Raw genomic sequence first — 19,836 nt, 5'->3', positions numbered from 1 at the left:
GTTTCACTAATTTTATTCTTAGTTCATTAACTTTTAATTAGTTGGTACAAAAAGTCCCATTAAATATTTAGCTTTATTAAGTCAACCCTTAATCATGTCTAATTTTTAATAATTATTTTACCAAAAATAAAAGTGTAAGATAATTATATCCAAATCATATGTGATATTAAAATGTATTTTTATTAATTTTAAATAAAAATATATGTTTTTCAGAATATGCACTCACATCATATAATGACCTAAATTAGATAGATATATATAAATTAATGATCAGGGTATTGTGTTCCATCTTGTAATAACTCTTTAAGAATCGTTTACACTGCCCCTTATTACATAAATCCTTCAACACAACAAAATGAGCTTGTAAATGACAAATAAAATTCTTAAAAAATCTTTGTTAACTGAAAATGATCAAATTATAATTTGGATTAATTTTTTACATTGATAGGAAAAGAGCTCCTGGTTAACATAAAGCCCAAGAAAAGTATGTTTTGAATTGAGAGACTCCAGGACTACTACTAGCTTCTAAGTAGGCACTACTACATTTAATTTGTGATCCTCGACGGGAAAAAAATTTGAGAAAGTTTTTTTATTTTCTTTTTCCAAAGTTTATTGTGTTTATATTATTTTATTATTTAAATAAATGTGTAATCGCCAAAACTGGCATGCTATTATTTACTTGATTGATTGATGGTCAAAGATAAAATTAGAAAAATAAGTTAGACCAAATATGACACACAATGAAATCATAAGGGAAAGAGTTAATGCTCGATGCAAATTGCAAATTTTATATAAGGTGAATTGGGCTGAGGCCCACATAGGTTTTGGGCTTGAACTGAGTTGATATTGTGTGTTCTCGTGTGTGCACCAAAAGTGATTTTGAATAGCTCGACTTGAAGACCTAAGGAGGGACTTTTTTTTTTAATATGCAGAGTTTCTTAGGCTTACACGTTAGACTAATCCCATGCCCACGCCAACTGTGCCCTCAGCCAACACGTAGGAGGGACTTCTTTGTTTTGTCTCCTTCTATATATATATATATATATATATATATATATATATATATATATATATATATATATATATATATTGTTCTTCTGTTTATGTGTGTATTATGAATTTGGTAAGTATTTTGCAAAGAAAATGGGTAGTGTAAGGATAGTATAATGGTGATAGATGTATTAGCATTTTAAAGATGGGAGGGAGGGGGAGGGGTGGAAAGGGAGAATGAGTGAATTAGAAGACTATGTGAGAGTTACAACATAGGTAAGGTGTAAGAATATGTCTCCTATGTGTCCCATATGATAAAGGTAATGACATATGATGAGGATAATGAAAGGTCACATTTATAGGTTATGTTGTGGGATGAAAAGTTTAAGAACCTCCGGTGGACTTTCCGATCTCGATCCCCTAAAAAGGACAGAAAAAGAAGCAAGGCTTGGAAGACCTGGGGTGTACTCCAGGGGATCACTCTGATGCCTAAGTAAGGGATTGTTCTAGAGAGGTAACGAGCAATAGTAAAGATGGGTTAAGAATGAGATACCTTAGCCTCTTATCCATGTCCCTATTTATAGTGGCGGGAGTTGACCTGAGGATGTAATGTCATTTATTGGCGAATTATGGTGCGGGCGTGAATCACTCCGGTCTTTATGCAGTCGAAGTCAATTGCTCTGTCTGAGCAATTGTCTTTGAGTGACGATGGCCCTTATCGGTTCGGTGCTTTAATACTCCTTTATGGCAGATGGACTCCTTTGACCTTGATATATTTAGGGTACATCAGTTGTCCCCCTTTAGTTTTGAATTTTCGGAACATGTTCTTGAAAGTTCGAAAGTTGTCCTATCTCTTCCTCTATATGTGTGTGTGTGTGTGTGTGTGTACAAAAATCAACAAGATAAATTTTTGTACAGTGATACTCTCAAAAGAGCTGATTAGTACAATTGAATGCACAACAAAAATACTTCAATTAAATATCAATATAGAAAGAATTGAAGCTCATAAATTTATCACCGGGTTCTTCTTTAGATTTCAATTTCTCAGTAAGTGAGCAAAGAACCATGTGATTTGATCAGTAAGAATTTTAGTAAGAACTTCAGCAGAGTGTTTGCAATAAGAGTTTTTGAAAAGTGTGAATAATATAGCTTGAATGTTGTTTGATATTTGTTTGTGTGTAAAATCTTTAGGTTTTTCATGTATTTATAGATGAAAAAAGTTTCTATTTTGTGTTTCCCAAGTTGCTTTAAGTATTTCCCAAGTTTTCATAAAGTTTGGGGTCCAAGTAAACAAATTTGGAAACCTTTTTCTTCGTTATTTAAATTTGACCATTACGAAGTACAGTTGACTAGACTATCAGGGTCAGTCGCCTGCTTTTTTAAAAACTAGCGAAATTTCAAAGTCAGAATGGGGTTAGTCGCTTGAACTCATAGGGTTAGTTGACTAGGCCAATTCTATGTTCTTAATTTGTTTCAACATAAAAAGTACAGTCTCCTGACCAAACTAGGTAAGTAGCCTGAACGTGCAACAACATATGCTTTTTCAATTTCGTTTCCAAAATTTTTTGTTAACTTTTAAGTTGCAATATTACTTTGAGACTTTTGAAAATATTTTTCGAGATTTTTAAAATTTGGTCTCTAAGTCAATAATGAAACCTAAAAGCTTCAATACATCCATATCAACATTAAATGAAGTACTTACACAAGACTCTTTAAGACTCAAACGTTCTAAGCACCAAGTCTCCATGCTTGTCTTTCTTTGAGTTCATCTTGTCTTCAAGTTTCAATATACTTTAAGTTTCACTATATTTTTCTATCTTTGAGCCCACGCTTTAAATATACTTTAAGCTTTCATTTGACCACTTGTCTTTGGAGTATAAACTTTCAACAAAACTTGTGAGCACTTCATCTTGAATTCATTTGCTTGATTCCTGAAACATCATTACTTAACCAAAATATGTTAAGTTCCCTTGATTTGTTATCATCAAAATAAGGTTAGTAAGCCTTGTTAGGCCAATAAATAGTATAGTTATTATAATGATTCAAAGAATGTGTTATTTGGGGTCTTTTTAAGAAGAAAACAAATGCATTAAAAACATGAATTGACACATAAAAAATTAATTATCTTTTCTAAAAAATATATTAAATTGGAAAATTTAATATATATATTGATAACTCGAGGACTCCGGCCACCATTGTGCCACTTTGAACACAATGGTGCAGCACCAAACCCTAGGGGGGGGGGGTGAAAGTTGCCCACCCATTGATGCACCCCTTGGTAATTCACCAGGGTAAATTCTCAAAGGGGAATCAAACCCATGACCTTAGGATTACTAAAGTCACAAGTCGCCCTTACAACTTGAGCCAACCTAGTTGGCAATTTAATTTCATATTCTTTATTCATAATCATCGGATACATATGAAGGTACTTGTAGCAACTAGTTAATAAAGTGACAAAACATATATATTTTTTATACTATTTATTCATAATTATCGGATACAATTTGAAGGGTGCTTGTAGTAGCTAGTTAATAGAGTGACAAAACATATTTTTTAATATTATTCATTCATAATTATCTAATACATCTGAAGGTGCTCGTTGCAGCTAGTTAATAGAGTAACAAAACATATTTTTAATAATTTATAAAAAAACCAAGTTTATGATTTAATTTTGTTAAGCTTCAAATTAATTATAATTTATATAAAAAAGTACTTTTAATTGATAAAATCATAGAACATGCATATATCATAATGTTTTTAAAAAATTAAATAATCAAATATTTGACCTAATGCAAAGATACGTCTCTATCTATAACTAATAATTAACATAAATAAAATCTACAAAGTCATGATATGACAATTTTAATTCTTATCATAATACTAATAAATCTAGAAAGCCATTTAATTCATATCATAATATTAATTAATGAGTTAGTGCCATACATGGAAGCCTAAATGGCATCCTTCCTTAAAAGAAAATGAGAGATTACCTTGTTTGAATAATTTTCTATACTAGTTCCTTCATTAATTTTGATAGTTTACATTCTTATGTAGAGAAATCATTCATTTCTTCCATATAATTCTCCCATCTCTATATATAGAGCTTCAACACTACTCCTCAATATTATTCGTATTGAAGTTTCAAAATTGAATTTCGGAATGGCAAATGCTTATCTTAGATTTCTCTTGGTAGCATTTGCTATCATCCTGAACAATAGTTGTGTCCAAGGAGGAAGGAATTTAGCCAGAAAAGGGACAATCAAAACCATCCAGGTAATTTCATGCATGCATCAGATTCTTGTTTCAACGAAAAAACTTACAGTTTTAAAGTTTCAGGCCGTTAGCAATAACAATTTATTAATTTATTGGTATTTTGCAGAGCAAGGATGGTGATATTATCGATTGTGTTGATATCTACAAACAACCTGCTTTCGATCATCCACTATTAAAGAATCATAAAATACAGGTTTTTTCTTCCCCCCAACGTACACTATATAGCTAGGTTTCATCTAATTTTGTAGGTTACTAAAAGTATTACTATTGTTGTTTTTTGTTGGGTAATTAGCTAAAATTAATATGAGAGAGAGAGAGAGAGAGAGAGAGAGAGAGAGAGAGAATTAACATGCATGAAAGATGTTAGGGTAACTTGTCTTCAATATAATTAGTCTTTGGTTTTACAGATGGAACCAGGTTTCATTCCAAGTCAATGGAACCAAGAAAAGCAAGAGAGTGTGGTTAGGCAAACTTGGCATGAGAGTGGTGAGTGCCCAGAAGGAACAATCCCCATTAGAAGATCAACAACATCAACTCCAGTTAGAAGATCAACATCATCATTAGCGTCAACTCCATTTCCATATTCCATTCAACCCAATTTCAGCTTCAGAGGTGAACCATATGAGGTATTGCCACTATTCCTTTCACTTCCATTCGATCTACACTCCCATTTTGTGAGCATCAAGTAGTAAGACTTAATTTTCTTGGTACCACTCCCTGGGTTTTTGAAATCTCAAATTTAGATAGGGAGTTTTTGAATAGTTCATTTTTATGAACTTTCAAAATAAAATTATCTACACTAATTTAAAAATATTAATTATCTAAACTAATATAAACATGTTTGATGGCAATAGTAAATCTTTTTTTTTTTTGTACTCTTTCTTGCTTCTTTTTCATGATTTGAACTTGAGACCTTTAATATAAAACTTCTAAATTTTTACAAAAAATAAAAAATAAAAAATAAAAATGCATGCCTTCTAGAAAGCCCAATAGAGAAACCAGACCCTAACATTTGAAAATGAAATCTAATCCTCTTAACTACTTATAAACACATTATTAAATGCTTAAATTGGCAACAATATATAATGTTTATTATAAAGAAAAAAAGAATTAAGCAAAATATTTTGTAGTTTAAACTTACTACAAAGAGAGGAAAGGTTCCCAAATCTATTTTCCATAGGTATTTGTAGATTCAATTCTTACATAAAAAATACTTAAATGAAATAGTTGCAAATTGCTCATGCATTTTTTTGTAAAAGAAAATGTATAAGATTCACTTTTAACATATATAAAATTTTCCCTTACTACACATCCATTCGTACATATATTTATTTTTTAAGATTTTTATTTACAAGCAAGACACATGAGATTTACAAATAAACTATAAAAACTATCTTAGACATCAAAACCAATAATAATAATAATAATAATAATAATAATAATAATAATAAACAAAAAAACAAAAATAGTACCATAATCCAACGAAACCAATTTAAACATGCCTATGTGGAATCAAAATCAAACAAAACAAACATAAACAAACTACCTGCAAAATGATGTCAATTACCTGCAAACATAAAAGGTAGTATATTTTTATAATTCATGAAATAAAAATTAAAAGATTCTATAGTCAATAAGATTCATTAGGCACAAACATAAAGAGTCAAAACTTTAACCAAAACAGCTAGTAAAGAAGTACCTTAGTGTCATGCCCCAAACCCGCCAAGTGTGCCCCTTTTTTTCACACATAAAATAGCATTTGTGCTTCTTCTTTCTGGACTACAACTGAGACTTGTTATTACTAGATCCGCTCCAAAACTTGCTTCTCCCACGTTCCTGGTTACCCTTCACCACAATCCCTTCACCTTGTGAAATCCCATCCCTAGCTTTCTTCCTCTGACAAAAACCTAGTAGAGTGCTTGTAACCTCTTCCAAATTCAAGGTTTCTTTTCCTCATATTAGAGTTGTAACTTGATTTTCATAAGTATGAGACACAGGTAGGGAATTCAATAGTATCAACGTCTTGTCTTCTTCCTCGAACTTCACATCAACTCGCATCAAATGACTTATAACTTGATTGTATATATTTATGTGTTGTTTCAAATCAGAACCCTCTGCAATCTTAAGCCAATACAATTTCTTCTTAAGATAACACTTGTTCGTCAAAGACTTGGACATATACCAGCTTTCTAGTTTCTGCCAAACAGTCGTCGGAGATTCCTCATCCATGACGTGATACAACACGTCATCAGCCAGACAAAGCCTGATAGTTGCCACAGTCTTTGCTTCTAACTCCTTCCAACTTGTTTCGTCCATGCCTTTCGGTTTACTTCCGTATAATGCCTTCCCTATACCTTACTGCACTAACAGATCCTTAACCTTCCTCTGCCATAGTCCAAAGTTTCCAAATCCATCAAACTTTACAACATCGAACTTTACAGAAGAAATTCCAGAAGTCATTGTAACCAACCTGGCCCTGATACCAATTTATTGTGCAAATCAATGCGCAGTGATAAAATAAAATCACACAATGCAGCAACCAACAATGAAATATACAGAAAACATAATCACGCAAATTATATGAAAGTAATAAAATAATGACACGAAGAATTACGCGGTTCAACAATGCCTACATCCACATGAGCAAATGACTATGAATTTTCACTATCTTGTGTCAAAATAAATTGAGTTACAACATACAATATTGTATATATAACCCTCCAAGAGGTTTTCCCCCCTAAAACTAACCTATTCAACTTCCCAATTCGAAAAACAATGCTAAGAAACCAAGCCAAACCATCGACGGTTTAATGTCGAGATGAAACCATTGAAATAACTCTGCAAAGCCATTGATTGTTCCCTCTTACCCTGAACAAAACCATACGATTTCAAGTAAACCGTTGCTAGTTTTTTCCTGCAAGTCAACTTCTCTATTTTTCCACCATGTTTTCTTTGTACATGTGTTCCACTCAACATAAGAGCCACATATTATAACATACTCCCTATAAAAAGAATCAATAATTAGACTTTTGTAACTTGTATGTGTGTGTGTGTGTGTGTATATATATATATCCTAAAGGAGAATTATCTAGTGAATATTTTGGATAGGAACTCATTAGAGGTTTTGGTTGTCTTGTCTGGTACTAAAACACCTAATAATTAATTCGAAAACGAATGGATTTGAAAAAATTCAATATTTGAAGTCTGGTGGTTATAGTAAATGTGAGTTAATTGAATGTCATAAGTCTAATCTGAGGTTAATTTGGTATCATTTAAGAGATAGGTATATAGCAGGTGTTAGTACCTCCCATTGGAGTAACTGTACTTTCGAATTTGATTTTGGTAGCTCAAATCATGACTATATGTTCCTTTGGATCCATGATTGACTTAGAGACTAATTAATTGATAGTAGTTAATTAGGTATTCTATGATTACATAAGATGAAATAGATTAGTGAGGACTTCGACCGTTGGACATATATTTGACACATTTCTCAATCCCATTACACAATCCGTAATGAGCTTGTCACTTGATTAAGATGATTCAGAGATTCACTCTCTCATATAGGAGGTGCATGGTACTCTGGGACGTTGTAACACCTTTAACTCAATTTGCTACACACACACACACACACACACACACTATCTCTCTCACCCGCACACAAATATTTATTTGTCTGAGATGTGATTCATACTTTAAAAGGGTTATTTTCGCCCTCCATCCATGAACCCTTTTTTCCTTTTCCCTTGCAATATAGTATTAATTCATGACTAGTATCATTATATTATTATATAAGGGTCTTATTTTGGGGTTTCATCACATTCAAGATGTGTGCGTGTGCATGCCTGTGTGTGTTAAGGGTTGATATGATATTTTCTTGTTGAGAATATATTGGAGATTTCATATAAACTTTGTAGACATAGGTAAAACACATAAATCATTTTCTATATTGTTTTTTTTCTTGTGTCTCTGCACAATCTTGTGGCATGTCTCAATATAATTTACATGTTTATTATTCTATCAAATTAAATTTTGTTAGTACCATATTTTTGTTATATCAATTGATCTAACTTCTTGTGTTCTGTTTTGCACATGTATATGTATATGAAAACTAGTATGCTGTGGTATTTGAAAACCATGCGACGTACAATGGAGCTTCAGCAAAACTTAACGTATGGAATCCTCAAACAAATGAAAATGAAAGAAGTTCAGCTCAAATTTGGCTTGTCGCTGGCTATATAGACAACTTAAATACTGTTGAGGCCGGATGGGCTGTAAGTTAATCTCTCAAGTCAATAACAAATTAACATTAGATCATAGTAATGCATGATGCAATTAACTGGTTAAACAATCAAAATGCTAGCCAGCCAAATTTTCATTTCATCAAAAATTAGATCCAAAACCCATATGTTTTCATCAATTAACTAAACTTTACTTAATCGATAACTTGGGCTAAAGCTGGCGGTTAATCAAACCAAACCATATGATTTTTAAGTTATATTTTTCACATAAAAATTTACACTTCATAAAATATATATGGTATGCATTTATTATATAAATATTTGAAACATCTATATATAATATATTCAATTCAATTAATCATGGTATTTAAAAAAAATTGTTTTTCTTTTTCACCCCTAATTAATGCATGCATAGTATACATTAATTTTTAAGCTTAAAGTTAGTGCAAGGAACGAGGAACTATAGTAATTGGATGATGTGAAATTATTTCACACGCATGATTGCAGGTTGATCCCAAGAGGTATGGTGATAAGAAAACAAGGTTATTCATATATTGGACGGTAAGTTAGGAAGTTTGATCTCTCAAATAAAAATTTTAAAATTGCATTAAATTAGTCAATGGTTAAATCTCGCCCATCCATACAAATTTATGTAAAGCTAACTAGTTTTCATGTCATAATTAATTGCAGACAACTAGTTATCGACAAGGCTGCTTTGATCTTGAGTGCCCTGGTTTTGTGCAATTATCTTCAAAATATGCTCTGGGATCAGACATATATCCTCTATCCTCTTATGATGGACCCCAATATGATACAACCGTTCATATTGAACAGGTAATGTTTTTTGCTCGCATAAAAAAAAAAAAAAAAAAGAAGCAACGTACATTGTTTTTTTTTCTTTTTTGATAATTCGGGGACTCCAACCACCATCACGTTACTTTGGATATTATGATGCAACACCAAACCCGAGAGGTGAAAGTCGTTCGCCCATTGGCACACTCCTAGTAATTCACTAGCATAATGCCTCAAGAGTGAATTAAACTTGTGATCTTAGGGTCACCAAAGTTACAAGTCACTCTTATCACTTAAGATGATTTAGTCCAAAAATGACTCTAGCATAAACTAGCATATAAAATCTTCCTGCCTAAAGAAAGAAAATGACAAAACACTTTAATTAGACTTCCGTGTTAAGTTTTTAAGTTTTAAGTTTAAAAGGGTTAATTGAGTAACTTGTTATATTGATTGGTGGATCTATAAAGTGCCCTAAAATGATTAAATTTCTTTATACACACACACACTATATATATTGCATATAAAGTTTCATGTTTTTCTCTATCTTTAATGATAAATTTTTTTTTTTCGATTTTAGTAAGAGATATTTGAAATGAACCTTTTCACCAATAAAGAATATATATTACTTTGATGCTACATCTATGCAGAATATATATTACTTTGTTTTGGCATACTGATTTGAGATTCTTGATTGTTGATTTCCCGATGGATCTTTTCACAAATAAATCATTCAAACAGTTGGAAGGGCTATGAGATGCAATAGTGAAGAGACATTCGAAAAATTAAGGACCATTTACTTGTGAAAAATAATTTTTATTTTCTTAATTTAAATTTTTAAAAATTACAAAATAAAATGGTTATTTTTATTTTTATTTTTTTACAATATAAAATAAATGAATAATGATGAATAGTTTTAGCACTATTTGGTTATGAAAAAAGTTTTATTTTTCATGTTTTGATATTTTTTAAACAATTAAAAAAATATTACCTTGTTTTCCAATTTTCCAAATGTCACCCCTTTTTTTTAAGGATTCTTACATTGATCATGTATATATATTTTTGGGATCGTTACTCCAAATTATAAAGAAAAATTAGAAAACTAGCAATTAACTTAGGGATTGTTTGGTAGTACTATAAAAAATTATAATGATGAAAATTAGAAACAAAAACCAAAAACCAGAGATAAAAAACTAGAAACTAGAAACCTATTTGGCTAATACTTATAAAACAAAAACCAAGTAAAAACTTAATTAAAAATGCCCATTTTTTTGTTTTAAACCAAATAATATTATAAAATATTACTAAAATAATAAAATTTCAAACTAATATACATTAAAAGAATACTATGATAAAAATAGAAATTATTATACTTTTTTTACTTTTAAAATTTAATTGATGGTAAAAATTTTATTGAACATGACGGCAAAATTATTGATTAAAAATAGTTTGTAATTAACTTTATTATTATTTTTTGAAATTTGTGCATATTTTTATTTTAATTATATTTAAATTCATGTATTCTAATTTTAAATTAAAGTTAAAAATCCCCCAAATGTCAACTTGGGTGGGCTGTGCATTAGCCCGATTATTTGAGTCTCATGTTAATTTAGTATGTAGGTATAAAAATTAATATGACATTGTACGGGGACGGTGGTTTTCAGGATTTACAAACGGGGTCTTGGCACCTTTTTTTCCAAGGCTCTGCATTGGGATACTGGCCGGGGAGCCTTGTGCCGGCAATGAAAAATGGAGCTGCGGGCGTGCAATGGGGAGGGCAGGTGACGAACTTGAGATCAGGAGACCGTCACACTACGACTCAAATGGGAAGTGGGCATTTCGCGCGAGCAGGCTTCCAGAAAGCGAGCTTCGTGAGACTACTGCAAGTAATTATCGATGGAGAGGCCAGAGATCCGGAGAACATCGACACACAGGTGTCGAATGTCTTCTGCTATGATTTGCATGTTGCAATCAGAGATTCCGACTACGGATTTCATTTCTTTTACGGAGGTCCTGGGTATGGAATCACGTGCCAATCATGAGGCCCCATGTTACTGTTAAATGCACGCAACCATGTTAATGCCCGCCCCGGCGAGCAAATAAATGAAGTATAAATTTATCTCTATGCGTGCAACCATGAAGTTCTTTATGTTGGCACTTGCACACAAACACAATTCAAATTCAAATCAGAAAAATTAGAATTTAAATCTAATTTAGTTACTTAATTTTGATTGAATAAATTTAAATTTGGTTAATCAAATCTAAGGTAGCAAACTAGATTCAATTTTGATTTGTTGATTTGAATTAGATTAGCTAATTAAATTACTCCTTGAGTCCTATAAATAGGAGCCTAAGACATGAAAAAAAAAAAAAAGAGGAGGATAAAAAAAGAATTTCGTGTTAAGAAAAAGAGATGGAGAAAAAAGTGTGCTTTTCCTAAAAATTCAAGATTGTGAGTGCCTGCGTAGTCAGTTTTCCCTAAACTTTCGAAGGGTGATTTCTCGTCCAATTGAGCTAATATTTTAACAAGTGGCGCCTCACTCATCCTTCATTCTATTTGGTTCGATTGTCATTTTGAGCTTGGAAAACTTCGATTTTCTGACTCGAACAACAACTCCACTATAGCAATAAGGGTGCCTGCGCAGTCAGCTTGATCCAGACTATTGGGTGGTGAATTCTAATCTGATTGAACTGAAATATTTACAGATTGTATATGATTTACTCTTTTTAATTTTGATTGATTAGATTGTTATTTAGAGCTTTTAAATTGTGATTTTGTGCCTTGGATAGCAGCCTAATGGCAGCAGCAACTTTAGGATTAGAGGTGTCTGAGCAGTCAGTTTGATCCAGACAATTGGATGGTGATTTCTCCTCCAATTAAGTTACAATTTTTACAAGTTGTGCATGACTAATCCTTATACATTTTGAGCGGTTAAATTGTTATTTCGAGTTTTGAAACTTTTATGTTGTGGCACAGACTGCAGTCTCATTGCAACAACAACTTCAGGATTGATAGCTTGCACAGTCAGCTTGATCTAGATGATCGGATAGTGATTCCTCGTTCGATTTAGCTGAATTTTTTATAGGTTGTTCATTATTCATCCTTCCTAATTCTGATTGTTATTTAGAGTTTTATAACTTTGGTTTTCTGACTTGGAGAGTGAGCCCGTTGCAATAGCAACTTCAAGTAAGAAAAAAGTCTTTTAAAGCCCTATATTTTTTTTAGAATAAATTTTTAAAAATAAAAGGAAGGCTTCGGAGAGTGACATGTATCAAAGTGACGTTATGCTAATGTCACCCTTCTACAGTACTTTTAAAAATAAAAAAGATAAAAAAACAAAAAAAAAACACAAAACAAAAATGCCATGTGTCACCTTTGTCCGTGAGTGGACACGCGGCACCTACTGGTTTAACCCGGTTCATTTTAAATAAACCGATTGACCCAGTTCAGCATTTTATTTATTTATTTATTTATTTTATTGTATATATTATTTTTTAAAATATTTTAATTAGTTTTAAATTTTAAAAATAGATAAAAATAGCAGAAAATTACAAAAAATCGGGAAAAATAGAGAAAATTTTGAAAATTTTTTTTTTTTTCCTCAAATATTAACTTCTGCATCGATGTGCTATCTTGACACACATATTGATCCTAGCATAATACTAACAGAGTGTGAAACTCATAATAGACATTAGATTTTGTCTTATTTAGATATTTTCTTTGATAAAATTTTTGAGAAGGTTAACATCTTAACTTTGCTAAACCTTAATTTGCGTGGATTGTATCTTGTAATGCACATATGCATGACAGACAGTAATAACGTGTGAAACCCACATCAAATGTGGAGTCTACATTACATCTTGTATTTTAACTTTAAAATTATGTATAAAAAAAATAAAGATTAACAAAAAATAAAGTTAACTACTATCATTGTGTGTGTGTGCGTGTTTTTTTTTACCCTATCAGAACAAGCCCTTTATTTGTTGATACCCATTTTGTCCGAAGCATCATATAATAAAATTTAGTATTCTTGATTACTATTTTCTTTTTAATTTTCAAAAACACAAAATTAGGTCAAAAGGGGGTTTTGACTCAATTTTTTTTTTTTTTAAAAGTTAAAAAATCAAATTTTTTTTTTGGGGAGGATTAAATTTTACTTTTTTCAGACAGAAATGAATTTCTTCTTTTGGTTTAAGGTCTTTCCCATCTCATTTTTGCATGATTTTGTATCTCAACCTTCATCTTCGAGTTTCTATCTCCAGACCACCTCACTTTCAAAATACACACAAGCACAACAAAATCATCAAATTGCAATCTCAAAACTCGCACAAGAAGCGAGAGCAAAACTAAATTTGCCCAAAATGCAAATATGAAACCTAAAAATTGAACCTTAATTCTACTAAATTTAACTCTAGTCTTTAAAATTAGGCCTAACGGAGTTTAAATTTTCAAATCGACCCTCAATTTTTCAAATTAGAGTTCGATTAACCTTTAATTTTGAAAATTGGTGCTCAATCGGTTGAATTAAACTCATATAATTTTTTCACGCATAATTTAACACAAAATTTCACACATTCTTTGATTGTACACTTCCAATTTCACATAACTCAATGCTACTCAATCACATAATTAACACACATCACTCATCTTACAACTACATAACCTCACATGCACAATTTCATCTCATTTCACTCTCACCATTCACCTTGCACTAACATGACCTGACAAGCACATGCACACACTTTATCAAACCTATTCCTCACAACTTATATGGGTGCCACGTGGCAACATCTTGTTCAACTAGATCATATAGAAAATGATAAAAAATAGATTGCCTATAGAAGGAAGAGAGTTGACACTATTCAACTCATTGTAAAAACATATAAAGAGGGAAACTAATGCTAAAAAAGAAAAGGGAGAAGTTGAGAGTAATGAAGGGAAAAATGAAAAATGAAAAATGTTGTTTTCGTTTTGTATTCTTTTCCTTCTATTATAATTACTTTTATTTTGAACTTTCAATACAAAAAATATGCAAAAGCGTTCAAAAATTTAGAAAATTAGGAGAAAAGTTTTAATTCATATTCTTTTATAAAAACTTTCATAAAATAAATTTTTTTTTTCAGAAAATGTCAATAAAATAATAAAAAAATTTAAAAATCAATTTTTTTTGCTGGTAATTTTGAGGTTTTTTTAGTTAGTAATTACAAATTACATTAAAATTTTAAACCAGGAAAATACCGCAGTAAGAGAAAGCTGGGAGTACTAAAATATTACAAATTCTTTACTAAATTAATTTAATCTCGCCCTCTCCCTTGCAGTTTTAACAAAATCTCGAATCCGCCACTGAGTGCAATGATTTTCTAGTGTGTTTGTTTTTCAACAATACAGCCCAAGATTGGAACGCAAATGGCTTTGCTTCATAACTTGGTTATCTGTGTTTAGGGAAATTAATTATGGAGTTTGTTTCCTAAAAAAAATGCTCACACTATAAAGTTGGGCAGGTGACCAACATTTCCCTCTTAACTATTTTTGTGTAATCTTCCACCTCCATGATTAATATGTATTAATAATATTTGTGAGTGGATGTTTTCATTTTGAAAAGTCTATTTTTGTGGCTAAGCCCAGATGGAGAGAGAGAGAGAGAGAGAGAGAGAGAGAGAGAGAGAGAGAGAGAGAGAGAGAGAGAGATTCTTGGAGCAGGAAATTTCTTGGACACTCCTCCAAGCAAAAGGCGAAAGCTAGAACCCAATTTCCGTTTCCGTTTTGGCTAAAACGCCATTTGGCCCTTGTATGGGAAAACAAACAATTAAATGACAATTAGAACCCAAAACTTGAAATTCCATTTTGGCCAATTATAAATTTTGATTTTGATCTTAATAAGATTTTCTTATTATGTAAAGTGGTCGGTCATACATTTTTATCAAGTGTGGGTACATGCATATAAAAAATAAATATATTTATCACATTTTAGATCATTCTTCAGTGTGTCCGCAGAAAACATCATCTCAACTACTTCCTAGATTACGGTTCCACTGGGAATCAAACCATCCTTCATTACTCTCACAATCCCACTCTTAATGTTAAATGTGTTGACTTTTTAAACTTTAAAGCTATCTGATTGGTTAGCTTTCAACCCTCGCGAGACGAACATGCATGCCCTCCTATAGTAAGAAATAAAATTTCAAGGGGTTTGATTGCTTAAATTGTTGCTTTTACTTCTTGCAAGCAAGTTCCATCCAACGCCTGACACAATGAACCCTTCCTCCAACTCATCAAATATTATAACCCGTCCATCTTCCAAGAGGAACAAAAAATATGAAATGTATTGCAGTCCATAATTTGTTACTTCGTCATGCAAAATATTTAAACAGAGGGAAAAAAAAAAACAGAATATGCTAATCCGACAAAGGGTTCGGCCTATCCACACAGCTAATGAACAAATGACTCCCACCACATCTCCCAGTAGACGCTCCTCACACCAGATAAGCAATAATGTCAAATGAGAGCAGAAACAAAGACAGTGCTCTGCGCACATGGACCCCGGTCCGCGACGTACCACCATTCTGCCGCGGCTGCTCCACAGTCATCAGCGGCGGTGGCTGGTTGAGGCTCGGCTTGCCGCCAACTCCGCGATTGACGTTGATCGCTCAATCGCGAAAGCCATGCCATGTTGGCACTGGACACCGTCGTCCGCGTCGGAGAAAAAGTAGTTTGGACCCTTGATGGTCAACGCAACTGCCACCGTCAACGCCTCCCCGAACTTACTGCTTCCTACGTCGTAGTGGAACGTATCGCTGTCCGATGCGTGGTCGGTGGAGCAGATCTGATAAGTCTTCAAGTTGTATGTCTGGATCACGGTCTGATTTGTGTTCGTGTTGAAAACTGGAGATCGTAGAAAAGCAGAGATGAATCGTTAATGATCTATTTGATTGATTACAGATCAAAATCAATTTTTTCTTTTCAAAAAATTATCTGCTCGGTTGTTGAGAAAGTAATTGGAGAAGAAAAAAAAAAATGACCAGCCCTCCGTCTTCTTTCATTTTCCCTACTTTCCCAGCAACCAAACAGTTCGATTGATGAAAAAATGGAAGGAAAAAAGACGAAACATTAGGAGTTAACGGACAGTGGAGTAGTCGACTTACTGAGATAGTCTCCGAGATTGAATGTTACACCGGCAGCCCAGGCGGAATAATTGGCGGCGGATGTGTTGGTGGTGATGTTGAAAAACCAGCCCGCGGCGCCGCCCACGGTGTAGTTAGTGTATGAGGCTGCAGGGTTTGCCGATGCGACGACGGTGAATAAGAAGGCAATGGCCGTCAGATGCGCCATGAACACCGTCCACTTGATCTCTGGTCGCCGTTGATGGCAAATTGCGACCTAAGGTATTTGGTTAATTCCTCTCGTTACAATTCTAGCGAGCTGTAGATTTTAATTGGTATGAGGTTTAGACTTACTCATCAATTTCATGTATTTATAATTTCAATACATTCAATTTTAGTGAGTTGCATTCAATTAACTAAAAAAGTAAATGAGCCATACATGGAATCATGGGTTAGGGTTCACGCCAATTCAACCATTCAAAAATCATGTATGAACTTTGAGTAAGGCAGCTTCTTTTGATGCTTGGAATCATCATGCAATGTCTAACCTCTTTGGACTAAAATTAAATTTATTTAGATGTTAACACCCGCCGAGTCATTTAAAAGTTCACCCATGTGGGTCAGATGGATTTCTTAAGGCACAAATCTTGACCAATAACATGCCTGCGTGCACCATAAATTTAAAGATGATGTTTATACAATATAAGTAATGAGCTGAAAATGGGTTGGTTAGCTTTTTAATTGATAATAAATGAATACAACTTTATTCAATATATATATACATATCACTCAATCCTTCATAATTAATAACTAGCTACACGCGCTTTAGTCAAATAAGTCATTACTTAATTCCTCTCATTACAATTCTAACTAAATGGAATTGGTACAGACATTGTGTTATCTTTTATTTTCCATTTGCTCTTGAAAGTTTTTAAGTAAATAAATAAGTTTAAAAAATTGTTACGTCATGAAGATATCCAAGAGGTATGTCAAAGCTTGACTTGAGACTTCTATCTCTGGATTGAAAGTCATACACTTAGATTTATGATGATTTCGATAGAAATAATATAATCACGTATTAATATGTATATATATTTTGTCCAAATTAATGTAAGTTAAAATACAAGATATGAATTATATGCTCCTTATCTTGATCTAGTTATTAAGTTAATATCCATCAGTAAATTTGAGGATTCATAGAAGTGGAGTCCAACTAATTAACATCGCTAATAATAAATTGTCCCACTTATTGGATCATGTTTTATTCAGATAGTATGTAAGAACCTGAACCGTGATAACTGGGTTTAAATAAATAAAAGAGGGGCAAATTGGAAATTTGGCATATTTCGTCGACGAAGTCAGTGAAAGATTCGTCCACGAGAACACCATTTTGTCAATGAAATTGCCCGAGTCAAAGGGATATAAATAGGATTTTTTATTACTTCCTCACTAAGAAAACTTATATTTTTTCTCTCTCTCTAGAACTCTCCTTACTCTCTCTCTCTCTCTCTCTAGATTTTTTCGCCGATTGTTGATGGAATCGGGAATCTGAAGTTACCACGAGGATCGTAGAAGGATTCTCTACAATTTCTACGAATCAAAATCTCGTTTCGAAGATTTTTGAGTTTTGACAAAAAATCGAGGTAAGACTTAATTTTCAATTCTAATCCGGTAGTTTTGTAGGTAACTGTCTTGTAAGCATATTTTGTACTGTGATTTGTAGGTTTTGGAACTCGGTTCGCTGTTTAGGGACCTTGGAGTTCGGGATTTGTTATTTGGGGAAAAGGTAAGGGGAACTATGTTTATATCGGTTATTTTTGAAATCGGACTCAGTGGAACTGTGGTCCACGGTCCTTTATGTGTTCTAGCTACTCATTTGAGGGGATCTAACAGGAAAAACTATGGGTTTTTCATTATTACAATTTTGGGAAAAGGGAGCGACGAGCTGCATCCTTGATTTTTTTGAAAACCGTGGGTATATTGATTTATACTGTGATATTGGGACGGTCATGTCTTGACTTGTTTAAATTGTATTTTTTTGGAAAACCGTGATTTAGATTACCAAATGGGTGTGGTTTGTTTGGTTATATGAGCATGCATATGTTGTATTTTAGTGAAATAGGAACGAGGTTCTGAATTGTTCTAGGTTTGAAAATTCGGCTTTTTCCGAAAAGTGCATAATACCATTAGATTGGCTGGCTTTCGAGCCGAAGGGTGTGCGAACACCAGATCTGCACCGGTTCAATGCTGATGCTATGCCAAGTTACCGGGGGCACCGACATTTTCCGAAGAGTGTGAAATATCACCAGACTGCCGGCATTGGCCGAAGGGTGTGAAATACCACCAGATCACCAATTTTTACTGAAGGGTGTGAAATACCATCAGACAATTCGGCTTCGAGCTGAAGGATGTGACGACACCAGATTGTATTGCTTGGTTTCTCAAAATACTGGAACTATTTTGATTGTTTTGACTTTTGATATATGCATGTAGTGTATCATGATAACACTCAAATGTCACACACCGATATAACATGTGTTCTTCCTTACTGAGAGGTATCTCATCCCTACTGTACATACATTTTTACAGGTCCTTCGAGTAACCAGAACTAGCGTCCTAAAGTTGGGAGCGTAGTGGCTGGTGTACTGCGTTTAGCGCTTGGGTAAGTGCTAAGACTGTATTTTTGTTGGGTTGTCATTTTGAGATGTATTTGGGCACCCAGTTTGTAAGTTTTGATAGAGTCATGTTCTACTCTTGTATAGACTCTAGTATGGTATTGCACATGTGTATATAGATGAGCTTTTTTCGCTGCGTATATGTTTGTGATTAGATGTGTTTAGGGTTCTTGGGCACCCCACGGGGTCGGACCCTCATCCATTGTACTGCATCTTTGGATGTTTTATCAGATACAGGGATAAGTTAGATTATATTCTCACCCTTAGGTCCCATTTCGGGGTTCGGGGCATGACAGCTTGGTATCAGAGCTAACCAAGTTACTAGATCTTGTAGACTTGGTTAGGCTTAGTTGTGAGTATATACCAGAGTATAGCATGTAGATATTGGTAGAGTTGGTTGAGGGTTGTTCGGTTGCTAGATTAGGATTTGTCGACGGTATTCCGTGTTTTTCTTGGGATGACGATTCCAGTAAACGTAGGGAAGATCATTGATGACTTTCGTGTTGGTGTGATAGGACAGACCTAGACCTGGCAGGGAGTAGTTGACACAATTAATGTAGATCATTGTGTTAACTGTATGTGTTGTAGGGATACTGATAGATTCCTATTGCGTTGCAAAATGGAGCTCAAGGATAACAACCTGGGAAGTGGCTCTGAGGAGACTGCAAGATATGAGTCTCCTTCTGTGCCTCGAGGTTTAACAAGGCAGGTGTTATGGGAGATCGGGCGGAGTGTGAGGAGACGCAAGCGCTCTCCTACTGCTGCAG

At 33.3% G+C, this 19,836-nt stretch overlaps 1 protein-coding gene and 1 pseudogene across 1 annotated transcript; one reads left to right on the top strand and one right to left on the bottom strand.

The window, feature by feature from the left end:
• Positions 1–4,149: 4,149 nt before the first annotated feature.
• On the top strand, positions 4,150–12,364 carry LOC131162579 (protein neprosin-like). The gene is made up of 7 exons (XM_058119194.1): positions 4,150–4,263; positions 4,370–4,475; positions 4,681–4,889; positions 9,012–9,065; positions 9,195–9,338; positions 10,958–11,310; positions 12,271–12,364. Exons 1-7 carry the CDS (start codon positions 4,150–4,152, stop codon positions 12,362–12,364), a joined length of 1,074 nt encoding a protein of 357 aa, XP_057975177.1.
• Positions 12,365–15,553: 3,189 nt separating this feature from the next.
• Positions 15,554–16,750, bottom strand: LOC131162348 (early nodulin-like protein 18; annotated as a pseudogene).
• Positions 16,751–19,836: the final 3,086 nt, after the last annotated feature.

This window comes from Malania oleifera, chromosome 8 (genome assembly GCF_029873635.1).
Source record: "Malania oleifera isolate guangnan ecotype guangnan chromosome 8, ASM2987363v1, whole genome shotgun sequence".
In the NCBI taxonomy this organism is placed as follows: Eukaryota; Viridiplantae; Streptophyta; class Magnoliopsida; order Santalales; family Ximeniaceae; genus Malania; species Malania oleifera.
The sequence above is the reverse complement of the archived record's forward strand: the minus strand, read 5'-3'. Positions and strand labels throughout refer to the sequence as shown.

Bases quoted from the DNA above. Each gene is read 5' to 3' on its own strand.
- LOC131162579 (XM_058119194.1), top strand. From the start codon at position 4,150: ATGGCAAATGCTTATCTTAGATTTCTCTTGGTAGCATTTGCTATCATC. The intron at 4,890-9,011 runs GTATTGCCACTA...GCATGATTGCAG, and splicing joins TCAGAGGTGAACCATATGAG to GTTGATCCCAAGAGGTATGG. The intron at 9,066-9,194 runs GTAAGTTAGGAA...AATTAATTGCAG, and splicing joins GGTTATTCATATATTGGACG to ACAACTAGTTATCGACAAGG.